Here is a 20,030-nt window from a genome sequence, read left to right on the forward strand (position 1 = left end):
ATTTTAGGTGTCGTCAGGCTCGCAATTGGATTTGGGTTTGAACTTTGACTGGACCATTTTAACATGAACATTTTAACAATTATACAACCGTACATCTTGGAAAAGCAGAAGTAGAACCTCCTGCACAATCAACAGGAATGCAGCGGTTGGTTTTTGGATGGTCAGTCAACAACGAAACACTTGTCTTGTCCAGCAGCCATTGTACAGCGCATGCAGCGGTAAAACCAGCTGATCAAACGTGCTGCAGCTCAGTTTGGGTTACTGGGTGACGGGCTGGGCTTTGCTGAGGTTGCTAGGTAACGATGCAGTGTCCGTTGATTGTGATTTAACAATTGGGAGGTTTTTGAAACGGCTCATTTTCCAGATACCAGAAAACAAAAACTTACTGCCAGAAAGCAGCTGGGTGTGTTTTTTTTAAACACCTGGGTGGTTTTAGAGGCAGTAGAGACCCAAATGGAAGTACAAAAACGTGCAAAATGCTTAAATGACATAAACTTTGCAAATTAAGTGACCTGTGGCTTTTATTTAGGGCCGTTATTATTATATTATTAGACATGTACGATGTGATACGTGTTGACAAAAAGAAGGCATTAAATTTCAGCTGCACCTTTACGGAAATCCATTTCTACTGCCGCCAGTGATGGCCTGGCATTTTATTAATCCAGTTGGAGATCACTGACTCCGCAGGCACAGAGACAAAAAAAAATATCTGACTACATACAACAAAAGAAAACAAGCTGCAATGGGGTATACAGTGTAATGACCCGAGCTTCAGGGAAATTCTGGCAGTCAACCTCTCCAGTGGCGCTACTTTTGCAGGACTGTGGGAGCTGGACGTGATTCAGCTTTTCCATCGTGTGCGAGTCTTGCCGGGCCATTCACACTTCTAACATGTCATGTGCAAACTGTGCCATTCAGTGCAGGTCTATTGAAAGGCGAGCTCTAGGATTGTATCAGCCCGTCATTGAGCGCTCTGCAGCTGGAGGCCGCAGCTCAAAAGACGGCACAGCTGAGCGATCAAGGCCTAGTGTCGGTGTAAACATTGAACTCTGCGGCCGCCCGGTTTCTGAAGCAGGAAGAGTTAACACTAAAGATCTCTCGGGAATTCTGCCTCTGTTGGATGAGTCAGAGTAAAACCCTTCACTCACACAACCACTGATGGTTATTTATTTTTTCCTTCCTCACTTCTAGTGTTGCTCATAATTTAGGCTTTTGTATTCTGTCACTTTGTTTGTGCCTTTGTCCGTTTTCCCTTTAAAAAAAAAAAAGAATTATGCAAAACGGAACTGAATCTGTGCATTGTCATGTAAAGGCGAGCTCGCCTGGATTTACATACCCAGCAGTTCATGAGTGCCTTTACTCAGCAGTCCATCGAAACCGGCGGCACGACTACACAACGCACCGGTTTTAATAAGCAGAGCTGTGCCAGCGGTGACTAATTCTCATTCTAGCGTCACGTTCAGATTGAAATCGGGTTCAGAATAAGAAACCGTCAGCAACTACAAAAAGAAAGTCATAAATCTACAAATTAAAACGTTACAGCCACCATTACAGAACTAATGAAAGTTATAATAAGGAGAGAGTAGACAGTCTTTGTTTCTTTTAATTATTCTGTCTATTCATTTTGCCTCAGCCCCAACAAACATATTTCAGTCCTTAGCCAATAATCTCTCTGCACAAACGGCAACTGAATCCAGTCTTGCCAGCGCAGTCTCTTCATTACCAGGCTTGATGATGAAAACAAAGAATATTCAGTAATCTAAAACTAATACAGAAAATGTAAGCAACCTACTTGCACACTGTATGTGAACTGTTGCATGTAAAATTCATGAGCAGTAAATATTGTGCTAGTTATCAGTATTGGACCAAAGAAAGCAAGGCCGTTGCAAGCCTTTAAAATTGTGATGCTTTTGATGGGTCAGATAGACTCAAAAAATTATAACAGCAGCTGGGAAGGGGGGGGCCCAATTAAATTTTTTGTCTTGGGGCCCAAGATTCCTGGCAGTGCCCCTGGTCACAAGCATGTTGAGTAACATGGATCTACTCCATTCAGTATGTTAACAATATTAGTATGTTAAGATTAGTGTATAAGCTAAAATTAGCCAAAATGCTAACTACATTGACTTCCTCCATTCAGTGTGCTAAACATGGCTAATAAACTTTAAAAAATAGCTATAAAGCTTATTTTAGGCAAAAGGTTACTGCTAATGTGGGCCATAGCCACATTAGCAATGTTTGTGCTAATGTTAAGGCACTTTTGTAAAAGTAAAAATCAGATGTTTACTTCGTGGCACTTGGTTACCAGAAAACGCGCTCATCTCTTAACACCAAATTAATTATTGTGTATAAAACATAAACTCTCTAATAACAAAAGAGCTCTTTTTAAAAAGAGTTGTGCAGTTGGTGAATTTTTCAGAAAAGTGAAAATGTTTTTTTTTTTTTTTGTCATTGGTGGTGAATTTCAACACAAAAGTAAAAATCTGATTTATACTTGGAGGCAGTCTGTTACCAGAAAAAAAACGCTCATCTCTTAACACCAAATTAATAACAAATAATATTATTATTTATGAAACAGAAGCTCTTTTGAAATCATGCTTATCTGCTTAAATCCAAGAAATTGCAGTTTGTAAATTTTGCAAAAGTAAAAATCAGATGTTTACTTCGTGGCACTTGGTTACCAGGAAACCCGCTCATCTCTTACCAACAGCTAACAACAACTAATATTGTTAATGTTCAAAAACATAAGATTTCTTCTGCTCTTTTGAAACAATACTTATGTTATACTACTTAGCAAGAATTGTGCAGTTGGAGAACTTGGCAGAAAAGTGAAAATGTTTTTTTTGTTTGTGTCATTAATGGTAAATATATTATAAAACAGACTGTCAACCCAAAAGTAAAAATCTGATTTATACTTTGTGGCAGTTCCTTACCAGAAAATAAACGTCCAACACCAAATTAATTATTGCTCATAAAACAAGATCTTTTGAAATACTGCGTATCTGCTTAGACACAAGAAATTTACATTTAATGTCACACCTTCCAGATGTTTATTTCTTAGACAATTATAAAGCCGTGCGTTATTTATTTTCCTCCCATTTTACATGTATTAGCTATTTCTGTTTTGGCTAAAAAATCTCTTTGTGGTTGTGATGCGATGGAGTTTGAAGACCTTTTGCAAGACACAATAAACCCAGCATTATAATCCGGAGTGTCCATATTCAGGCGTCAGGTTGTTCATATAAATATATCACTTTTATATCATTTCACTTGGAATATACCGGAGTGAAATGTACATGCAGACTGTGATAGTATGCTGACCATAGCTGAGTTTTGCTGCTACTGTGGTTTAATCTGTAAACTGCCTCAAAAATTCACGTGTCAGTGCTCTGAAGGCTCACAACAAAAGCCTTTAGCTTAGCATAAAATGCAGCAGGATGTGCAGAAGCTATGAAAACACACTTATTGCACGCAGCACAAAAAGGCCACCACAAAACTGACTTATGTAAATCATCATCATCGCTATGCTTTAAATCTAATTTTATACAACTACAAATATTCTTATTGTTCAAAAAACAAGCAATGCTGCAGTGGCAGCAGTTGCAAACCACATGCAAGTAGGACATGATATATCAAAGCCTGCAGAATCCTTAGAGGAAAAACTTGTCCCTCCGTTTATAATCACATCACTCCCGACTAGCTAATTCCACAGGAAGTTCTCACAAAGCACATCTTGATTTTGAAATTTTAATCGGAAGGAAAATACAAAAGCAGAACCGAGAACCGAGGGTCAGGAACTAGAAGAATCCTGCTGATTGCAGCATTCAGAGGGTTTATAGAGAAGATTCGCACAAAAAACAAAGAAACACTCGACCGGCCTCAGCCTGCACGGTTTAGGCTCGGGCCCCAAAAATCCTAAATAAGCTCCCCTTTGATAAAAAAAAAAAAACTGAGAACGAAGACGGTCTTTTTGTTGTCACTCTCGTTATTTATGCCCGATATCAAAATTTGTGATACGAAATTTTGCATTTACGTGTGGCAAAACAGAAGGAACTTAAAAAAAAAAGAAAAGAGGGCAACTAGTTTTTTTCACAGTACCTTAGGAAATCCACTATTGATTTTTGCTAAACAATTTTCTGAAAACCCTCAAAGAGTTTAGCGGGAGGAGATTTAGTTGTCTAAATTCTCGGACACTCACCCCCTCCTGTCTGGAGAAGAGGCTGAGGCAGGCACTGAGACTGGAGGCCGTCTTGCTGGACAAGTCGCAGATCTCCTGCATCTTTTGCAGCGCGGCCGAAGGAAATCCTGCCAGGATCAAACAGAAAACCAGATAATTAAAAAAAAATAATTAAAAATAAATACATAAATAAAAATGCCTTAAAGCCTCTTTTGGAAACTTTCAAAAGAACTTCAAAAAGCACGCAAATGGCTGAAATCCCTAACAACCAAAACAGACGTCATCTTCTTAATTAGCAGCAATTCAGACGTTTTTTTAATCGCGCCATATAATCTGTTTGATGATGCTTTCAGTTTTAATCATGAGCCTTTCATTTCTGCTCTTAAACTATTGAAAGCTGTTGAACTTTCTTTCTTCTTACACGTGGATGGGTGCTAAATTGAGGAACAAAGCAGAAGAAATGAACAGAGAAACACGGCGTTGCTTTTGAAGGAGATGAACGCAGTTTCGTGATGCTAGCAAAGACGCATCACCATCGATTGACCCCATCAATGAACGCTTTACCGGAGTGGATGCAAATTATATCCTTCTGCTTTTGAAGTCAACTCTTTTAACCCATTTCTTATGGCTCTGGGCCAATAAAACATGAAAAAATGTATCACTACTAAAGATAAATGAAAACATAATTGCAATAGAAGAGCTTCAGAGATAAGCAAAATGACTGTAAAGCGGTTCTCTCTCACTGCATTGGCTTTCTCTTTAATTTGTCACCTATGTGCTGATAACACAGCAAAGGGGTTGGGAGGAAAAAAAAAACTAAACGAAACAGGAGTGATGGTGAAATAATAGATTTTTACGTTCTGACAGCCCGTCATTTTTCAGCATGGACAGGAACGCCGCCACCTCCTGTTCCAGCTTCTTCTGGCTGACCTCCGCCGCCTGGTGAGTCAGAGAGACGTGAGAAAGATGCAGATGAGCGAGGGAGGCGGCGCGTGTCGGGACGAGGCGGCGCGGCGCGCCTCCTTCACAGAAAACGCTCCGGACCACTGTGCCAACACGCTCGTTATGTACGTCTTTGTTTACAACCACCTGTAGCGAGTCCGTCAGTTCCCCTAGCGACATGCCTTGCTCTTCCTCCTCCTCCTCCTCGCTGCCCTGCTCCTGGGAGCAGTAGTGTGTGCTGTAGGCGGAGTGCTCCTCCAGCGCATCCAGCCATGCCTGGAGGGAAAATAAAAACAGAGATGTTTTGTCTTCTTTCAACCGTTGTGACAAGCGGCCGATTTAGCTACGAAAAGTGGAAATGCAAAGGCTTAAACTAAAATTAGAGAAATTTTTACATGAAAGTCGGAGAAAATGGAAGGAAGGGAAATGGGTTGTTACAGCGCTACGTAAACGTACCTAAAGGTATGTCAAAGTTACTTTTAGTAGCAAATATTAATTGATTTTTAGTCCGTCCTTTGATTATAATTTAGTTTTAGTCAGGATTTAATCATCTTGTTGTATTTTCCACCTTTAGTCTAATTTCAAATCAGACTTACTGCCAGATTTACTGAAAATTTTTGTTTTCCTTTTCTTTGGTCCATAAATTGACTTAAGGCAATAGTCATATTAATGCCTCAGATATTAATGCCCCAAATCATAAACTGACTTAAGTCATAAATTGACTTAAGGCATTAATATATTAATTTCAAAGAAAAAATATTTTTTTACATCTACATTTAAGCTGAAAATAAATATTCATACCTCTGACGGTAATTATATAATTTCAATAATATAATTGAAATGATATTATTTCAGATTGTTTTGCTCCAGGAAATGTAAACTGTAATTGGGTCACTCCACCATATTAATATGTCAAGTCAGATGAAACACATTTTCTCATTCTTCTTTCTTCCTTTTTTTCCCCCCTTAGCTTTTCACTCATGGTGGTATAAACTACCATCAGATGGTTGTAATTACAGAAAATGGTATTAAGCAATAAATCATTTTAGTCTTATCTGCATATGAAACGTTAGTCCAGAGATGTGATGAAGGTAAACTTAGATCTTTTAATACACAAACGTACACTTACTTATATAAAAATGGAGATTTATGCAACACAACTAATAAACTGAGCGGCTCCAACATTTTTCTCGCCTTTTTATTCATCGATGCAAACTTTAGACATTTATAATCATAGTTGTTGTTTGCATTCATTTGAATGAGGGGGATAAAAAATGCTGCGGATGAAAACCATTGTGAAAGAGTTACTAGCACTCCTTAAACTTTGTCCTTTTTCTCACTTTCCAGCCTCAAACTTTAAAGCATTCCACTGGGATCCAATCACACATAGTAGAACCTGATTAAAGAGGCATTCAATTTGTTTTAAAAATAAAGAAAAAACTAACTGTGTGTTGTGTATTTGCACTTAACCACAGACCTCCTCCAACCTGATAAAAATAAAAAAGATCTAGGGCAAATAGTTGTCTTTTGAGGTCACCTAACAGCAAATCCAGGAAGGACCTAGACGTTTACTGGCCATACATTTGTATGTTGCCTTCCCTTCTTGGCCCAATAAATAACACAAAGGTTTGTGGTTATAATGGAATAAATCATGAAAATATTCAGGAGTTAAAAATCAATTCCCAGGGAAGTACAGCTTGCACAATGACGAATAGCTGGCGGTGGCTTCTCACCTCGTTCTGAAAGATTAAAAATGTATAAAAAGATCAAAAACTGGCACATTTTATTCATCTGGGGAAAAATAAATCATGCAAGCAGAAAAACCTTCACCTCTTTGCCGTGTTGATGCTAAATTAATTGTAGCAATTTATCACCTCTAACAGGTTTATTTATTTATTGTCAAAGTTGGACGAGTTGGGTTGCAGAGTTTCAGACACGCATAAAAGGAGAAAGTTTTGGTCGCTGCGACAACGCGCAGGAAGTTGTTATCTTCTGACAGCCAGAGATAACAATCAGAACTGAGAAGGGATGTTACATAAGCTCAAACAGGATAGAAAGAGCATTTCTGTGCTCATTGCCAAATTTCTGTTTTTGTTTCACATCCGTCATGGTAAAAAAATATATAAAAATATTTATATTCTCTTCTTTCTGCACCTTAGCAGCTCATTTCATTCTGATGTGAAGACTCAGAGGGTCAGGGGTCAGTGACATTATTTTAGTTTTACAGATCAACTAGCAGAAGCTAAATATTCAGAGCAGTAAAAGCCCGAGCTGCTCCGGTATAGTTCTACTTTTGTTAATATGAACAAAATGTCTTTCACTTCACAACAATCTAGTACTTTGCGCCCCTTCATATTAAGACAGGCTGTTTTTTAAAAAAAAAAAAAAAACAGATTTGTACTCACTGGCTTTTAATGCAGGGTGAGAGGTTCATTTGTTGGACATTTTTACGTTTTTCTTTCTCTCTTATGTTATGCTTGTAATTTCTTTTGTGCTGGAATTACTGTTATTTGTCGTTTTGTTTTTGTGTGCAGCACTTTGGCCAACAGCGGTTCTTAACTGCACTACATAAATATATTTGATTTGATTTGTGTTGGTGCCTCACATGAAATCTCAATAAAATACATGAAAGTTTGTAGCTAAACGGCAACAAAATGCAAAATAATAAAAAAAAAAAAGTTAAATAATTGCTGGAAAGAAGGCTAGAAGACGATGAGACAAGCCACTGGAACAAGCCCCAGCTGTAATGGCGGCAGATGGTTGACGGCAAACTCTCTTCTTCTTATACTTGCAAATTGTATGAAGAATTAGGTTGATTTTGTGAAATGAATCTAAATAATTCAGATTCCTCCTCCTGAAAGTAACTTTTTGTAACTTGAAAGAAAACAAACATCAGCAGCTAAATTGAGCTAATGTGCTAGAACATAACGCAACAAATTCAAGGCAGGTCGGATTCATCTGGAAGACAGAAACATGATTCCTGCATAACTCCATAAATCTATCAATTGATCTATCCATTATATGTAGACTGACAGAATGAGACAATAAAGGTTTGTAGAGCTCAGTTAATACTGATGACCTTGTGCAGCAGAAAAAACATGATTCTTAATTAGTGTTAAGAAGAATTTATTTTTAAAGTATATGATCATTTTTCCAACATCAAGGCTACAAAAGCTTTCAAGGGCCAACGACTTGAAAGCTTTTTCTTCACTTCGAAGAATCCATGCGATTCCTGGAAGTGATTCTCTGTCAAACACTTTCCTCCCTTCACAGGGACCTTTAGAAACGTCACATAATTTACCTTTCTTTCCGTCTGTGATTAATTATGTTTTTCTATTCCCGACCACAGAAAGCGGAGGCGACATAAACTTACTTTTCTAGTCGCCTCTGGTTCACTTTTCGGGCAAACCTTGAAGTGATGCACGCTGTCATCGAAGCACTTGAGGGTAAAAAAGCAGTTATCTTTGGCTCGTATCTGAAGAGGGCAGGAGCATAAATATTTGCTTTAACCGAAAGCCGCGCAAATGCAGATTGAACAAAAGGTCAAAAATGAAAGCCAAATACTTTAAAGCCGGCTTACCAAGCAGTGAGCGTTTGTGAGTGACTTGCAGCCCTGCCTTCTGACATTTGCGGCCGCGTCGGACCTACGTTCGACAGAGGGAGAAGTGAAGTCTCAGAAATCCCGACGGAAAAAAATACGGTTTTACTCTTCTATTTTATTGGAGAAGCCAGACAGGTAGGATTTTCACACATTTATCTGAAGAAAGGTTTGTTTTTTCCATTTCCTTTTCACAGCCGAGGTTAGAGCCGAACTTACTGTTTTGGGTACCAGGATATAACCCCGTCCAGCACAACGACCCAGTAGGAGCGCCAGCCAAAAAACCGGGAGCTCTGTGGGTTGAAAAATGAGAACAGATCAAGCATTTTGTATTTTCAGTAGTTATTTAAAAAAAAACAAAAAAAAAACATATTGAAGCACTTGGGAAACACTTAGCTTTCCTGACTAATTAACTCAGAAGGTATAATGAGGATAAAGTCATTTCAGAGGGTTTCCAATGCCGCGGTAACAGAAGTCTGTTGGTTTCTGAATGCTAAAAAGCCCCTCGCATGAACATCTAAGAGGTAATTAAAACTGGGCTTATTTTTAGCTGACATCTGGTATGCATACATGGGAATGACTGAAAGAAAACAACAGGCCTGTGTTGACAGTAATGAAGGCATGTCGTCCAGCGAAGCAACATGGGTCGGATGTCGCCTGTTCATTTTTGGCTTTTATCTTGTTAGCAGAATACATTTCCTGCTGATCTCTTAAAGTGCTATAATTATTTTTATTTCTGGATGCTACGAGTACCTGTGTGTGTGCAGGGAGGCTGACTGTAGGGTCACCTGACAGCTGCGGCTCCACTGGGTTTGTTTATCGGATATCAAAAGATGTCAGTCTGATCCTTCATTTTAGTTTTTCTTTGCTTGTTTTTGCAGAAAACTATGTTGAAGGCATCTGGTGGTAATGTAACCTTGGACATAGCTTACCACAGTGGATACATGGTTTGGATATTTGGAATCATTGTTCTATTAATTCTGGCCTTTTATTGATGGATTTAAATGCTTCTTTTTACCAGGGACGACCAAAAACGTTGGTGAATTTCAAGAGCTACAAGTTTGAATTTATTGGGACTTTTCTCCATTTCTTATTGTGTCATAATTACACATGCAAACTGAAACATATACTTCGCTCTGGAAAAAATGAAGAGACGACTTCACTGAACCCCATTGAAAACCTCCTGGTGATCCCACCAAATATTGATTTCTGAACTGTTCCTGAGTTAAAACATTAGTATTGCTGCTTCTAAATGAATATCAAATTGTTTTCTTTGCATTATTTGAGGTCTGAAAGCACTGCATCTATTTTTTGTTATTTTGACTATTTCTCATTTTCTGGAAATAAATACTAAATTTTTGCTTGGAATTTCAGAGACATGTCGTCAGTCGTTCATAGAACAAAAGAACAATGTTAATTTTACTCAAACATATACCTATAAAAAGTTAAACCACAGAAACGGATCATTTTAAGGGGACTCTTTTTTTCCAGAGCTGTACATGCACCTCTATGAATATTTTGGCAAATATCTCATACCAAGTTGCAGAGATTCCATTTGTTTTTTGCTGTCAATGAAAATGATGATCTGACCACTCTTCAAATCAAAAATGGCTGCTTTTCCTTTGCATAGCCCTAAGGTTTTTTATTTTTTTTTTATCAGGGCTTAGAAATGTAATGTCCAATCCAAAACCGGTTTAGATGTATTTGTGGGATTACTGGCCTTCTGGAACATCCAAATGGTACAAAGTTTGATCAGAATGTCACCCTAAGATGAGAGGAAGCTGGTTAGTGCAGCTGGATGAGAGATAAAACTATAACAATATCTATCGCAATAGACATGTGATCAGTGTCAATAAAAAATATGTTTGATAGAATTTTGATAATTTCACTGAACTCCGACCCAGAACCACACAGCATTCTGGGAGATGTAGGCAGAGGAAAGACTTGAGCTGCTTCACCTCTTATGGCTAGCTAAGAAATGTCGATGGCATCAACTAACTCACTCACTCTTTGGTTACCTAGTCACGTACGGATGGGGTCATCCAACACTTACAATGACTGTGCGCCAACCTCTTCAATGGCTAATAAAGTGAGGATGAACGCATATATTTGAACCAGTACCAATAATCTGGACCCTGATTTAAGAGCGTAAACAATAAATTCAAATGTGAGAACTTAATTCATCAAATAATTTCCTAAATTATTCTGACATTTATATCCATGATGAGTTTGTGTGTAAACGTCTGAACCCGACACTGGAAACAGAGATAAAAAAAACAAGGTGGCTTTCAAAGCAGAAGTCGGCAGCTCAAAAAGTCCTTTATGCAATTTGATTGTCTGCTTGGAGCCGGCAGGAGCAGCGCAGGGCCGGGTGGCAATTTGTCCTCATTCTGACCATATTACTGCCGCAGCTTTCATCATGCACCGCACATGTGACTCAGAGATCCTTCTCCGCCGCACACAACCACAGCGGAGGCGAGGCGGGTAGCTCACCTGTCAGCAACACCTGCAAAATAACCTTTTCCTATCCATCTTTAGAACTTTAACCCTGGAGTCAAGTCGGGCCCGGAGAGACAGCGATGTCTGAAACCGATGGAGTGCATCGCGGCTCAACCCGTCAGGTTCTGTCGGCCGGTCTTGCTTTAGCTCGACTAATGATAAGGCGCATCCTAAATGGGCTGAAAACAGCTGGGCTGTGAATCAAAGCGGCTTCTTGTTTGAAACTGTTCTAGTCTCGCAAACATCTCCAGTTTACCTGGCAACACCGAGTTGCTCGGATTATTGAATGAGCTGATCAGAATTCTGCAGGTGTGCGAACAGGCCCAAATACAATAAAGCAGCAGTTGATAAAAATAAAAATAGAAAAAAAAAAAGCCCGAATGGACTCGGTCTGAATATTGCATTTTCACACTTTATCAATATGAGTTGCTGTAATTTACGGGTCCTGTTGTTCACTGGATTAAAATTTAGAGATGAGTGGGTGTTTTTTTTTCTTCTTGTTTCAAATTGCTGCTGTTAGAGCTCTACAATAAATACTGACATTAGCACTGGAGTGGCAGGTTAATTAACCAGGAACTATATACAGACAGCAGTCAAGAACAGTTCATATTTACAGCAGGAGAAGCTAGACTGTTTTTGTTTTGAGCAGCATATTGTAGAAAAGGTCAGTGGGCAAGACTCTAGACCGGGTCCATCACAGAAACACACAGGGCTGATGACTATGCATGCACACACTGAGGGATTTAGAGTGCCCAATTAAAAAAACATGTGTTTTTATAGACCAAACCCTGAACATTGACATTTAAAAAGAAAAAAAAAGGATCTGGCCAGGATTTGAATCTTCTGGCTGTGAGGTCACCATGCTAGCCACTGTACTGAGGTGCAACAATTAGTTAATAAAATAACATGTAACATATATTATACTGTTATCTTCTGTGATGCTTCCAAGCATGTTCAGATGTTTCTGCAATTGTTTCTTGTGTAAGAGCTCTCATTCAGCAAGCAGGGAGTCAAGCACAGGCTCACAGGAAAAACAAAGATATTTTACTTTTCTTTGTTTTCAAATGAACATTTTGCACGGTATTGTGCAAAAGTCTTAACTGCTTCTAAAGCAATCTATGCGCTTATAAAAAAACCCATAAACATCCAGCCATCTCTGACAGTAATTTTACGTTTTTTGATGTCTGGAAAACTAGCCATTTCAAACACATCCCGATCGCTGAGTTGCAGTAGCTCCAGGATGTTTGATCAGCTGGTTTTACGGCTGCAAAATGGCTGCAGTGGTAAGTTTTGTTGTTGACTTACCATCCGTGATTGTGCAGGACGCTCTACTTCTGCTTTTCAAAGATGTATAAGGTATAATTGCGCATCTGTTTGCAGCCTTTTTCACGTGCAAGTGTAAGCATTGACAGCTTATTGTGATCTAAGGTGACAAGAGGCCCTAAAACAGCTCATTCTGAAGGGAGCTCAAAATAGGCAGAACTGAGCAGAATAAAACCAATCAATGAGAATCAATGATTTTGTGCGAAAAATGTAATGAACAAGTTCCTATCCGAGCCTTTGCAAGGAAGCATAATGAGTCACCTCTAATGCTGCATGTTATCAGTTGGAACTGCAGCCTTAAAAAAGAACAAATAAAGAAACATAATGCAGTGTTTGCACATTAGCAACATGCCTACAGACAGTAAGTAACCTGTAAAATGAGCAGCCTCTCTAACTCACTAGAAGAAAAGAAACAAAAAAACAACCAAAAACGTAATTTCCAGACTTTACCTTCCAGAGGAGTCCTTCGTACTTTTTGACATGACGGGTCAAACCCTGCGGATGGGAAACATAAAAAGAGCAGGAAACAAATCTCAGAGCAAATCAACTGAGACGTTAGGAAGCCGACTGTCCGCATGAGCACTCACTCGATGAACGCTGCCTTCAAGACACTGCTTCATTGCCGCATCGCTGGCCAGGTCAAACACCGTCTGCCCTGCGAGTTAGGGAATTGAAGAGTTTTATCAAAACAGAACACGAGTAGAGAGAGGGGAGGAAAAAAAATACCGTCAGCCTGAACAGCGGTTAAATGGCGCTGCCAGCAGTCATAAATGTCAAGGTATTATCCAACACTCGTACACCTTCAGCTGTTATGTTTGTTGTTTCCCTGATGATTATTTTTGGGGAGATGAAAACAGACCAAATTTCGGGACGGAAAATGAAGACTTGCTAACTGCGTGCCAGCATGGATGCTACTTTTCTCTGGGTGTAAAAATAGAGAGAGAGGCTGGTGAAACCAAGCACCTCAGGAAATATTTTCAAAAGTTCAAAAAAAGACAGCAGCATCAAAGCTCGACAAAGAAAAAAAAATAAAGACTAGCTTTTCTTTTATTTCCAAGTCATTTCAAAGGAGTAACATTTCATAAAAGGCACATAAAAGCTTTGGTTTATTGCTGGTTTTGATCCTTTTCATGTCCTTCTTCTAAGTGAAAAACAAAAGAAAGTCTTTCATTGCTGCCAGCTCTCTGGCTTTTGCACTTCACCGTTTTTGTTCTGCGCACTGGCGTCGGCGCCGCTCCTCAGCAGCTTCAGGGCGCACAGCCTCTGGCCTCGATAGGCGGCACAGTGCAGAGGAGTGTTGCCCAGCAGATCTGTGCAGTTGATATCTGGAGGCTTCTTCCTGCTGAGCTGCAGCAAAACACGCAGGACAGGAACAAACTCTGTCATTTGTCACACACCGACTCAGAACTGCCATGCGTCTTTCTGCTGCTTTTCAGTCTGCAGACCCTTTGGCACAAACTCCAAAGGCAGATTTATGCTTTTAAGAAGCTTTCGCCTTAAAAGGTGTTTCTGTGTGCGTGGGTGTGCGTGTGTGTGTGTGTGTGTGGGGGGGGTGAACTATTGTGTTTAAAAGTTGTTGTCAACTTGTCTGCATTGTGAAAAGTGATACATGGAAATGTGTGAGATGTTTCAAATCGACCGGCTGCGTAATCCGTGGCACTCCGGTCCAGATGTGTAAAAACCTGAAAATATATTAACAAAATAATTCAGGCAGATTCACCCTTAAATCTGAGTACATTTTTTAAAAATGCTAACAAATAACGAGATAATTTTCCGTCTCACTGGCATATGCATACGGTGTGACATAGAGGCATTTCATTTAGTGACTCTTCAATGAGGGAAAGACAGGAGAACATACTGTTCAAATTCAAAAATACTTTACTAATCACAAAGGGATATTAAATATGTAGGTGAGGTAGATGTGGGCTGATCTTCATAAGCGACAAGCAAGTGCTCATTTCTGCAGTCAGGATCGTAAGCACATTATAAACGTGCGCAAAACTTTGTCAATGTTCTGCTAATATCGGAAAAACTAAATTTTGCAATAGCGGCTTTTCCACTAAATAAGACACACCATTAAAATCACATCTGAATGAATTTGTTTGCGCAGTAAGCCATTAAAAAATGTGCCACAGCATCCTCCTCCCACTGCTTCCTGTTCTTTGCGTCGTCTTTTCTGCCAGTAGGAACATCCGGTTGCTGATCACGACTCGAGCGATGCGAAAAAAAAAAAAGTGTTTCCATTGCAGTTTTGTGAAATGCTGTAATTTCGACAAGGCCGAAAAAACCACTTAATCCTAGAGCAGAAATTTTTTTATCAAAACAAACGAGAGTTTGTACGAAATTGCCGGGCTTCCCATTAAGCAAAATTTTTTTTGCAATGACAATTTGCATGATTTTATGGTCAACCAAAGCGCCACCACTGATGAAGAGTCTCATGAGGATCCAAAGTTGGCAGTGGAGAAAGGAAAAAGATTTCCAATGTTTGTTGGCAAAAAGTGGCTCCTGAGTCTGGTTCCGTTTCCACAGCAGGTATCAGACAATACCTACATGAAAGGAAGCTGTTTAGTAGGAGATCCAACGAACACAGATCCAAACGTGGAGTTTGCTAAGCTCTACTAGGACTTTAACTGAGATCTTTATCCACAAAATATTAAAATTGCACTTTTCAAACTCTCCAAGAAGAAGAATTTGAGGAAATAAAAAGCTCTGGCAGAAGACCTGTGATGCTGTGGGTCTGTTTCTGTTTCAAAAGCCCTGGCGACCTTCTTGTAGCGCGTAGCGTCTCAAATTCTTTGAAATTCCAGGATGTTTTAGATATAAATCTGTGCGTCTCCACCAGAAAACAGAAAATGGGTCATTTTGAGCCTTTCAGCAAGATAATGACCCAACTCAAAAGGACAAATCAATACAGAAAAAGCCCACCAGACGCAAAATCTGTCTCTTCTTTTTTCTCCCAAGGAAATCGAAGTTCACAGATCTAAATCCTCTAAAGGACCCATAGGGTGAGCTGAAGAGAGGAGAGCTCAGGACTCTGGATGGCATAGAGAGATTATGCAAAGAGGTATGATTAAAGATCCCTCTCTATGTATGCAGAGCTTGTAAAATTGAATATGAGAAAACGAAGTCATGTCCTGTTGGCACAATCGCATAATTTTGGTTTAGTGTAAAAATACATCTCTTATCTCGTTTTCTTCCCCCACGGCTTTGATGTACTCAAACTGAAGGTTGGGTTTCTCCTAAAATTTTCAAATCGAGATTATGCCACTATGAAAGTTTGACTTATTTTAACACGTTTTTACAAGGGGAGCCAGTTCCTGTGTAGGGTGGTGTTTCAGTCTGGATGTAGTGAGAGCTAATGTAATAATTTAATTAAATAACTATACATGCTATAATACATAACGACATCACAGGCTGCAATAATTAAACACAAGTACTTGGAGTGTCAAAAGCTGACTCAAACATACAGCACCTAAACATACATGTTAAAAGACGTGAAGATGTTTTAGCATTCCATCAGACATAAAGTAAAATAACTTTACATCCTAAGTCAGGGCTGTCAAACTCATTCTCATTTTGAGCCACAGCAAGATCAGGAATGTCTGAATGGCCAGTTGTGGCAGAAACCAATGATAAAAATAAAAAAAAACTATTAAAATGAGAATAAATAGCCACCTCTGAGAACCTCTTCAAATTAAATAATATTAAACACACTTGGTGTAATTTGGTACTTTCCAGATAAAACCACTAGTATTGATAAAATAATATTTAAGCACACTCTTATCTCAAAGTTTCTATTTCTAGAGTCTAGCGGTGCCATGTACAAACTTGTGGCGGGCCGGATTAGGCCCGTGGACCTTGAGTTGGACACGTGCCCCAGATTATAATAAGAACAAAAGATGTTTGTTTTTTTCAGATTAGAGAACATTTTCTTTTCCTTCAAAATAAAATACTAAATTGTGTTGATTGATTTCATGCTATTCTCAGATGACCAGTCAGACGCTTTCTGTGTTCATCCGCACCTCTAACAGTGCAGCATCTTTAATGTCGCCTTAAAGTCGTACGAAAACATGCAGGACTCGGGCCTCAGCTCTGTGTGCGTCCGGACGGATGTGAGGAGCAACTTTTACCAACCAGCTGACTGAGAGTTGATAGGTCTCCTTCCCTCGCAGCCTCCAGAAGTTTCTCCTCCAGTTTCCTCTCTTCTGTTCTTTCGGCAGCTGGCATCCGCCACGCGACGGGAGAAAATGTAGGATATAAGCGGCATAGATTGTGTGAATGGACGATAAACAAGCCGGCGTGAAAAAAAAAGGAAAAAAAAAAGACTGAAGGCAAGTCTCCATGGTAACTGACAAGATGCATCTCTCACCTTCCAGCATGCTTCTGATCTCTGCGTTTTGAGTGACGTCTTTGGGAATTTGAGCCGAGCCGTTGATGACAGCAGCACATGCATCATAGTGCAGCAGCAGCATGACAACCTCCTGATCATTATGCGATGGATTGATTTGATTGGTTTGACAGGAAATGAATGAACGAATGAACGCATGCGGAAAAAAAAATCAATCTTACATTTAACAAAGTGGTGCAGAGAGATTTTAATTAGGAAAAAAAAAAAATCTATAGAGGTGGAATATTTTTACAACGCACCTTTCTCCCCGTGAACGCAGCTTTGTGCAGGGCTGTGTCTCCGATGTTGTTGGGCAGGTTGACATTTGCTCCCGCCTGCAGGATGTGAGCGAAAATACGTGTTATCTGCGCAGTCGTTTAACATTTCATCTTTAAAATAATAAAAAAAGAGAGAAATGCCACCTTGAGGAGCTCCTCCACTACATCTCTGTGACCAAAGTAACAAGCCAAGTGAAGAGGCGTCCATCCCAAGTTAGACTTGCTTTGACCTGAAATGAAAAACAGGACATACTTGAATTGAGTTCAACAGCACACTGTAACTGAAACTACACCCATGTGTTAGTCACACACCTTTACAGTTGACGTTAATCCGCCTCTCAGCCGCTGCGTTGGACCTGAGGAGTTCCTGAACCCCAGGCAGATCGCCGTTCCGGGCGCACTGCAGGAACTGCTCCTCTGGCTCCAGATCCTCCATGGAACCCTGCGGGGAAAAACAGAAAGGATGGGAATTCAATCAATCAATCAAAATTTATTTGTATAGCACATTTCAGCAGCAAGGCATTTCAAAGTGCTTTACATCATTACAAACACAGAAACACAATGCAACATAGAACCAATAATCAAAACACAGCATTAAGTCAAGTTCCAATTAGCTGTAGCTACATAATAAATAGGACTGAGTGGGAGATTTTAAAAGACTCTCTGACTCTGACCGTAATGGAGCATGTAAAGCTATTTAACAACAATAAAAGAGAAGCGGAAACTGTCCGACGCCATGATTTGACAGTATCTGCACAAACGTATCAGTCCGTCAAGTCTTTTTGAGGTGGATCTTAATCACTCTTTATCAAAAAAGTAGCCACAGTTTGCTCAAATTTGCTGGGGTTTGTTTCTGTTCTGCTCTTTAAACATGCTGCCCCAGCATTTCAGCCAGCCTGGCTTTAATCTAAGACCGCTACACGTTGCCACCTATCTTGTTCAGCTGTTGCGCTTGAGGATCAAAGTCATGTTACATGACCCAATTTTGGAAAGGCTTTAGCTGCTAGAGGTGCTATAAAAAAACGCTAGACTTTGAAGCACATTGGTAATTCTCAATGAATACAGGTTGAGTAATGTCAAAAACAAAGCCAAACCACAACTACCAAAGGGAATAAAGTGGTCATGTTGTGTGTTCAAATATGTAGGTAAACATGGATGCCTTACAACAGCCTGTGTGTGTTTGAAGGGCGCGGAAGCCCCTTAAACAAAAGGAAACAAAACTAAAGGTGCACCAATCCTCACATTTCCTGCCCAATACGAACGTTCAGTTTCTGATAACTGAGATTTGTAACTTATTCTAGTGGTTTTTCTAAAGCATTAAAAACAGAAAAGAAATGTGCTGAATGTTCTAGAAAGATATCGCCATTTGTTCAAATTGCTTCTACTTACACTAAAAAGTGTATGAAAGTGCTTTAAAGAAGCAATCGCTGGTTGACGCATTGATTGACTGAAGTGGTGGGGATTCGTAGTTGCGATAGATTCAATGAGTACGAAAGAGTTTAGCAGTATTTGACTTGCTCATATCTGGTCGATTGATTTTTGCCTCTCTAGCAGAAAATGAAATAAATAGATAGATAATAGTACAGGTACCCTGAGACTATTTTCTCTCCATACAAATATCCCCGCAGATCATCAAGTGACTTTATGAGGCACAATTTGCAACACACTTTCACAGATTTAAAGTGAAATTGTATGCTTTACAACCATCAGACTGGGCATTTTAAATTGCTGCACAGCCTCCCTTATTGTTTACATTACTTAGCCAGTCAGTGGGTGCGGGGTCATGTGACAAACAAGTCACAAGGGCTTTTGTTTTCTAGGAAATGAAGAAAGCAAGGAGAAGTGAACGTGGATTTTTTTCTTTTTTTTCAAAAGGAGGCCGTCTCTCTAGCCAAGCCTTACAGGAAAGAGGCAGATCTTTCCTTTCCTCCATATCCAGACTTTATTAAAGAAACATGTGCACATGACACCCCTATAGCTGGCATCAAATGATTGCTGTTGAAAGACTAAAGAAAAATGGAAAGTGCTCACAAGGCGATGTCACGGTATGTCATGTGGCTCTGCGGAGGGATCAATAAATCACGTAGTCAACAAAAGACTATTAAGATGCTGCAGCTCGACTTCTGCAGGAAACCGACGTGCGGCTCAGAAACAGGTTTAGCTGGGCTTGAAAAGCAGGTGACTAGATGACTAGATGATTGTCTGACTCTCTATCTTTAAAGTGTATCAATGTAAGTAAGAACCCCGTAAAATCCCCTGCTATTAATGGATTTACAAAAGAAAGGGTGTGCTGTATAAAAAAAAGCATTTTTATTTATACTATTTAATAAATAGCAATAATTAAATTGTCCCCCCAGCCTTTATTCTGCTAATTAGTAAAATGTTCTATTAGTAAATCGATTAAAAAACAATCTACTTGATTACCAATATGTTACCATACTTCATATTCTTAGTGTTAGTCTGTGTTCTCAGTAGAAGAAGGCTTCATTTTGCCTCAAAATGGTAAATGTATGAATAATGCAAAAGGTACCTAAATGCACCTGGGTACAGTAAGAAAGAAAACACATTTTCTCGAGGTTTTTGTAGGATTTAAGGTCAATGTTCCTCCTCACTTTTACTCAGTGGCATTTCAAAAACTCTGCCAGCTGAAAATGTTGAAAGTGTTTACCGTTTCTCCTTTAGGACCACCGGCTCTGAAATATGGGACTGTGAATAAACAAGTATCTTGGTATTGAGACCTTTATTGCCAGAATGAATAAGACATTTTAAATGGTGATGGATATTCATGCTGGAAATATTTGAAGCGGACATGGACCGGTGTGACATTCT

The 20,030-nt window shown here is 39.4% G+C and overlaps 1 protein-coding gene across 2 annotated transcripts in view; it reads right to left on the reverse strand.

Annotated features, from left to right (window-relative positions):
- The window catches only part of osbpl1a (oxysterol binding protein-like 1A), a 35,454-nt gene that overhangs the window by 14,274 nt on the left and 1,150 nt on the right, over positions 1-20,030 (reverse strand). For both annotated transcript variants that reach the window (XM_032571414.1, XM_032571413.1), the window contains exons 2-15: positions 17,514-17,643; positions 17,346-17,431; positions 17,184-17,258; positions 16,906-17,017; positions 16,671-16,756; positions 13,739-13,883; positions 13,124-13,191; positions 12,987-13,031; positions 8,934-9,007; positions 8,697-8,760; positions 8,490-8,591; positions 5,264-5,392; positions 5,032-5,113; positions 4,196-4,302 (exon numbers count right to left, since the gene is read on the reverse strand). In XM_032571414.1, coding sequence (XP_032427305.1) covers positions 4,196-4,302; positions 5,032-5,113; positions 5,264-5,392; positions 8,490-8,591; positions 8,697-8,760; positions 8,934-9,007; positions 12,987-13,031; positions 13,124-13,191; positions 13,739-13,883; positions 16,671-16,756; positions 16,906-17,017; positions 17,184-17,258; positions 17,346-17,431; positions 17,514-17,637 — 1,299 coding nt within the window. In that variant the 5' untranslated portion in view covers positions 17,638-17,643. The remainder of the gene's footprint in view (positions 1-4,195; positions 4,303-5,031; positions 5,114-5,263; positions 5,393-8,489; positions 8,592-8,696; positions 8,761-8,933; positions 9,008-12,986; positions 13,032-13,123; positions 13,192-13,738; positions 13,884-16,670; positions 16,757-16,905; positions 17,018-17,183; positions 17,259-17,345; positions 17,432-17,513; positions 17,644-20,030) is intronic.

Source organism: Xiphophorus hellerii, chromosome 9 (genome assembly GCF_003331165.1).
Source record: "Xiphophorus hellerii strain 12219 chromosome 9, Xiphophorus_hellerii-4.1, whole genome shotgun sequence".
Taxonomy (NCBI): domain Eukaryota; kingdom Metazoa; phylum Chordata; class Actinopteri; order Cyprinodontiformes; family Poeciliidae; genus Xiphophorus; species Xiphophorus hellerii.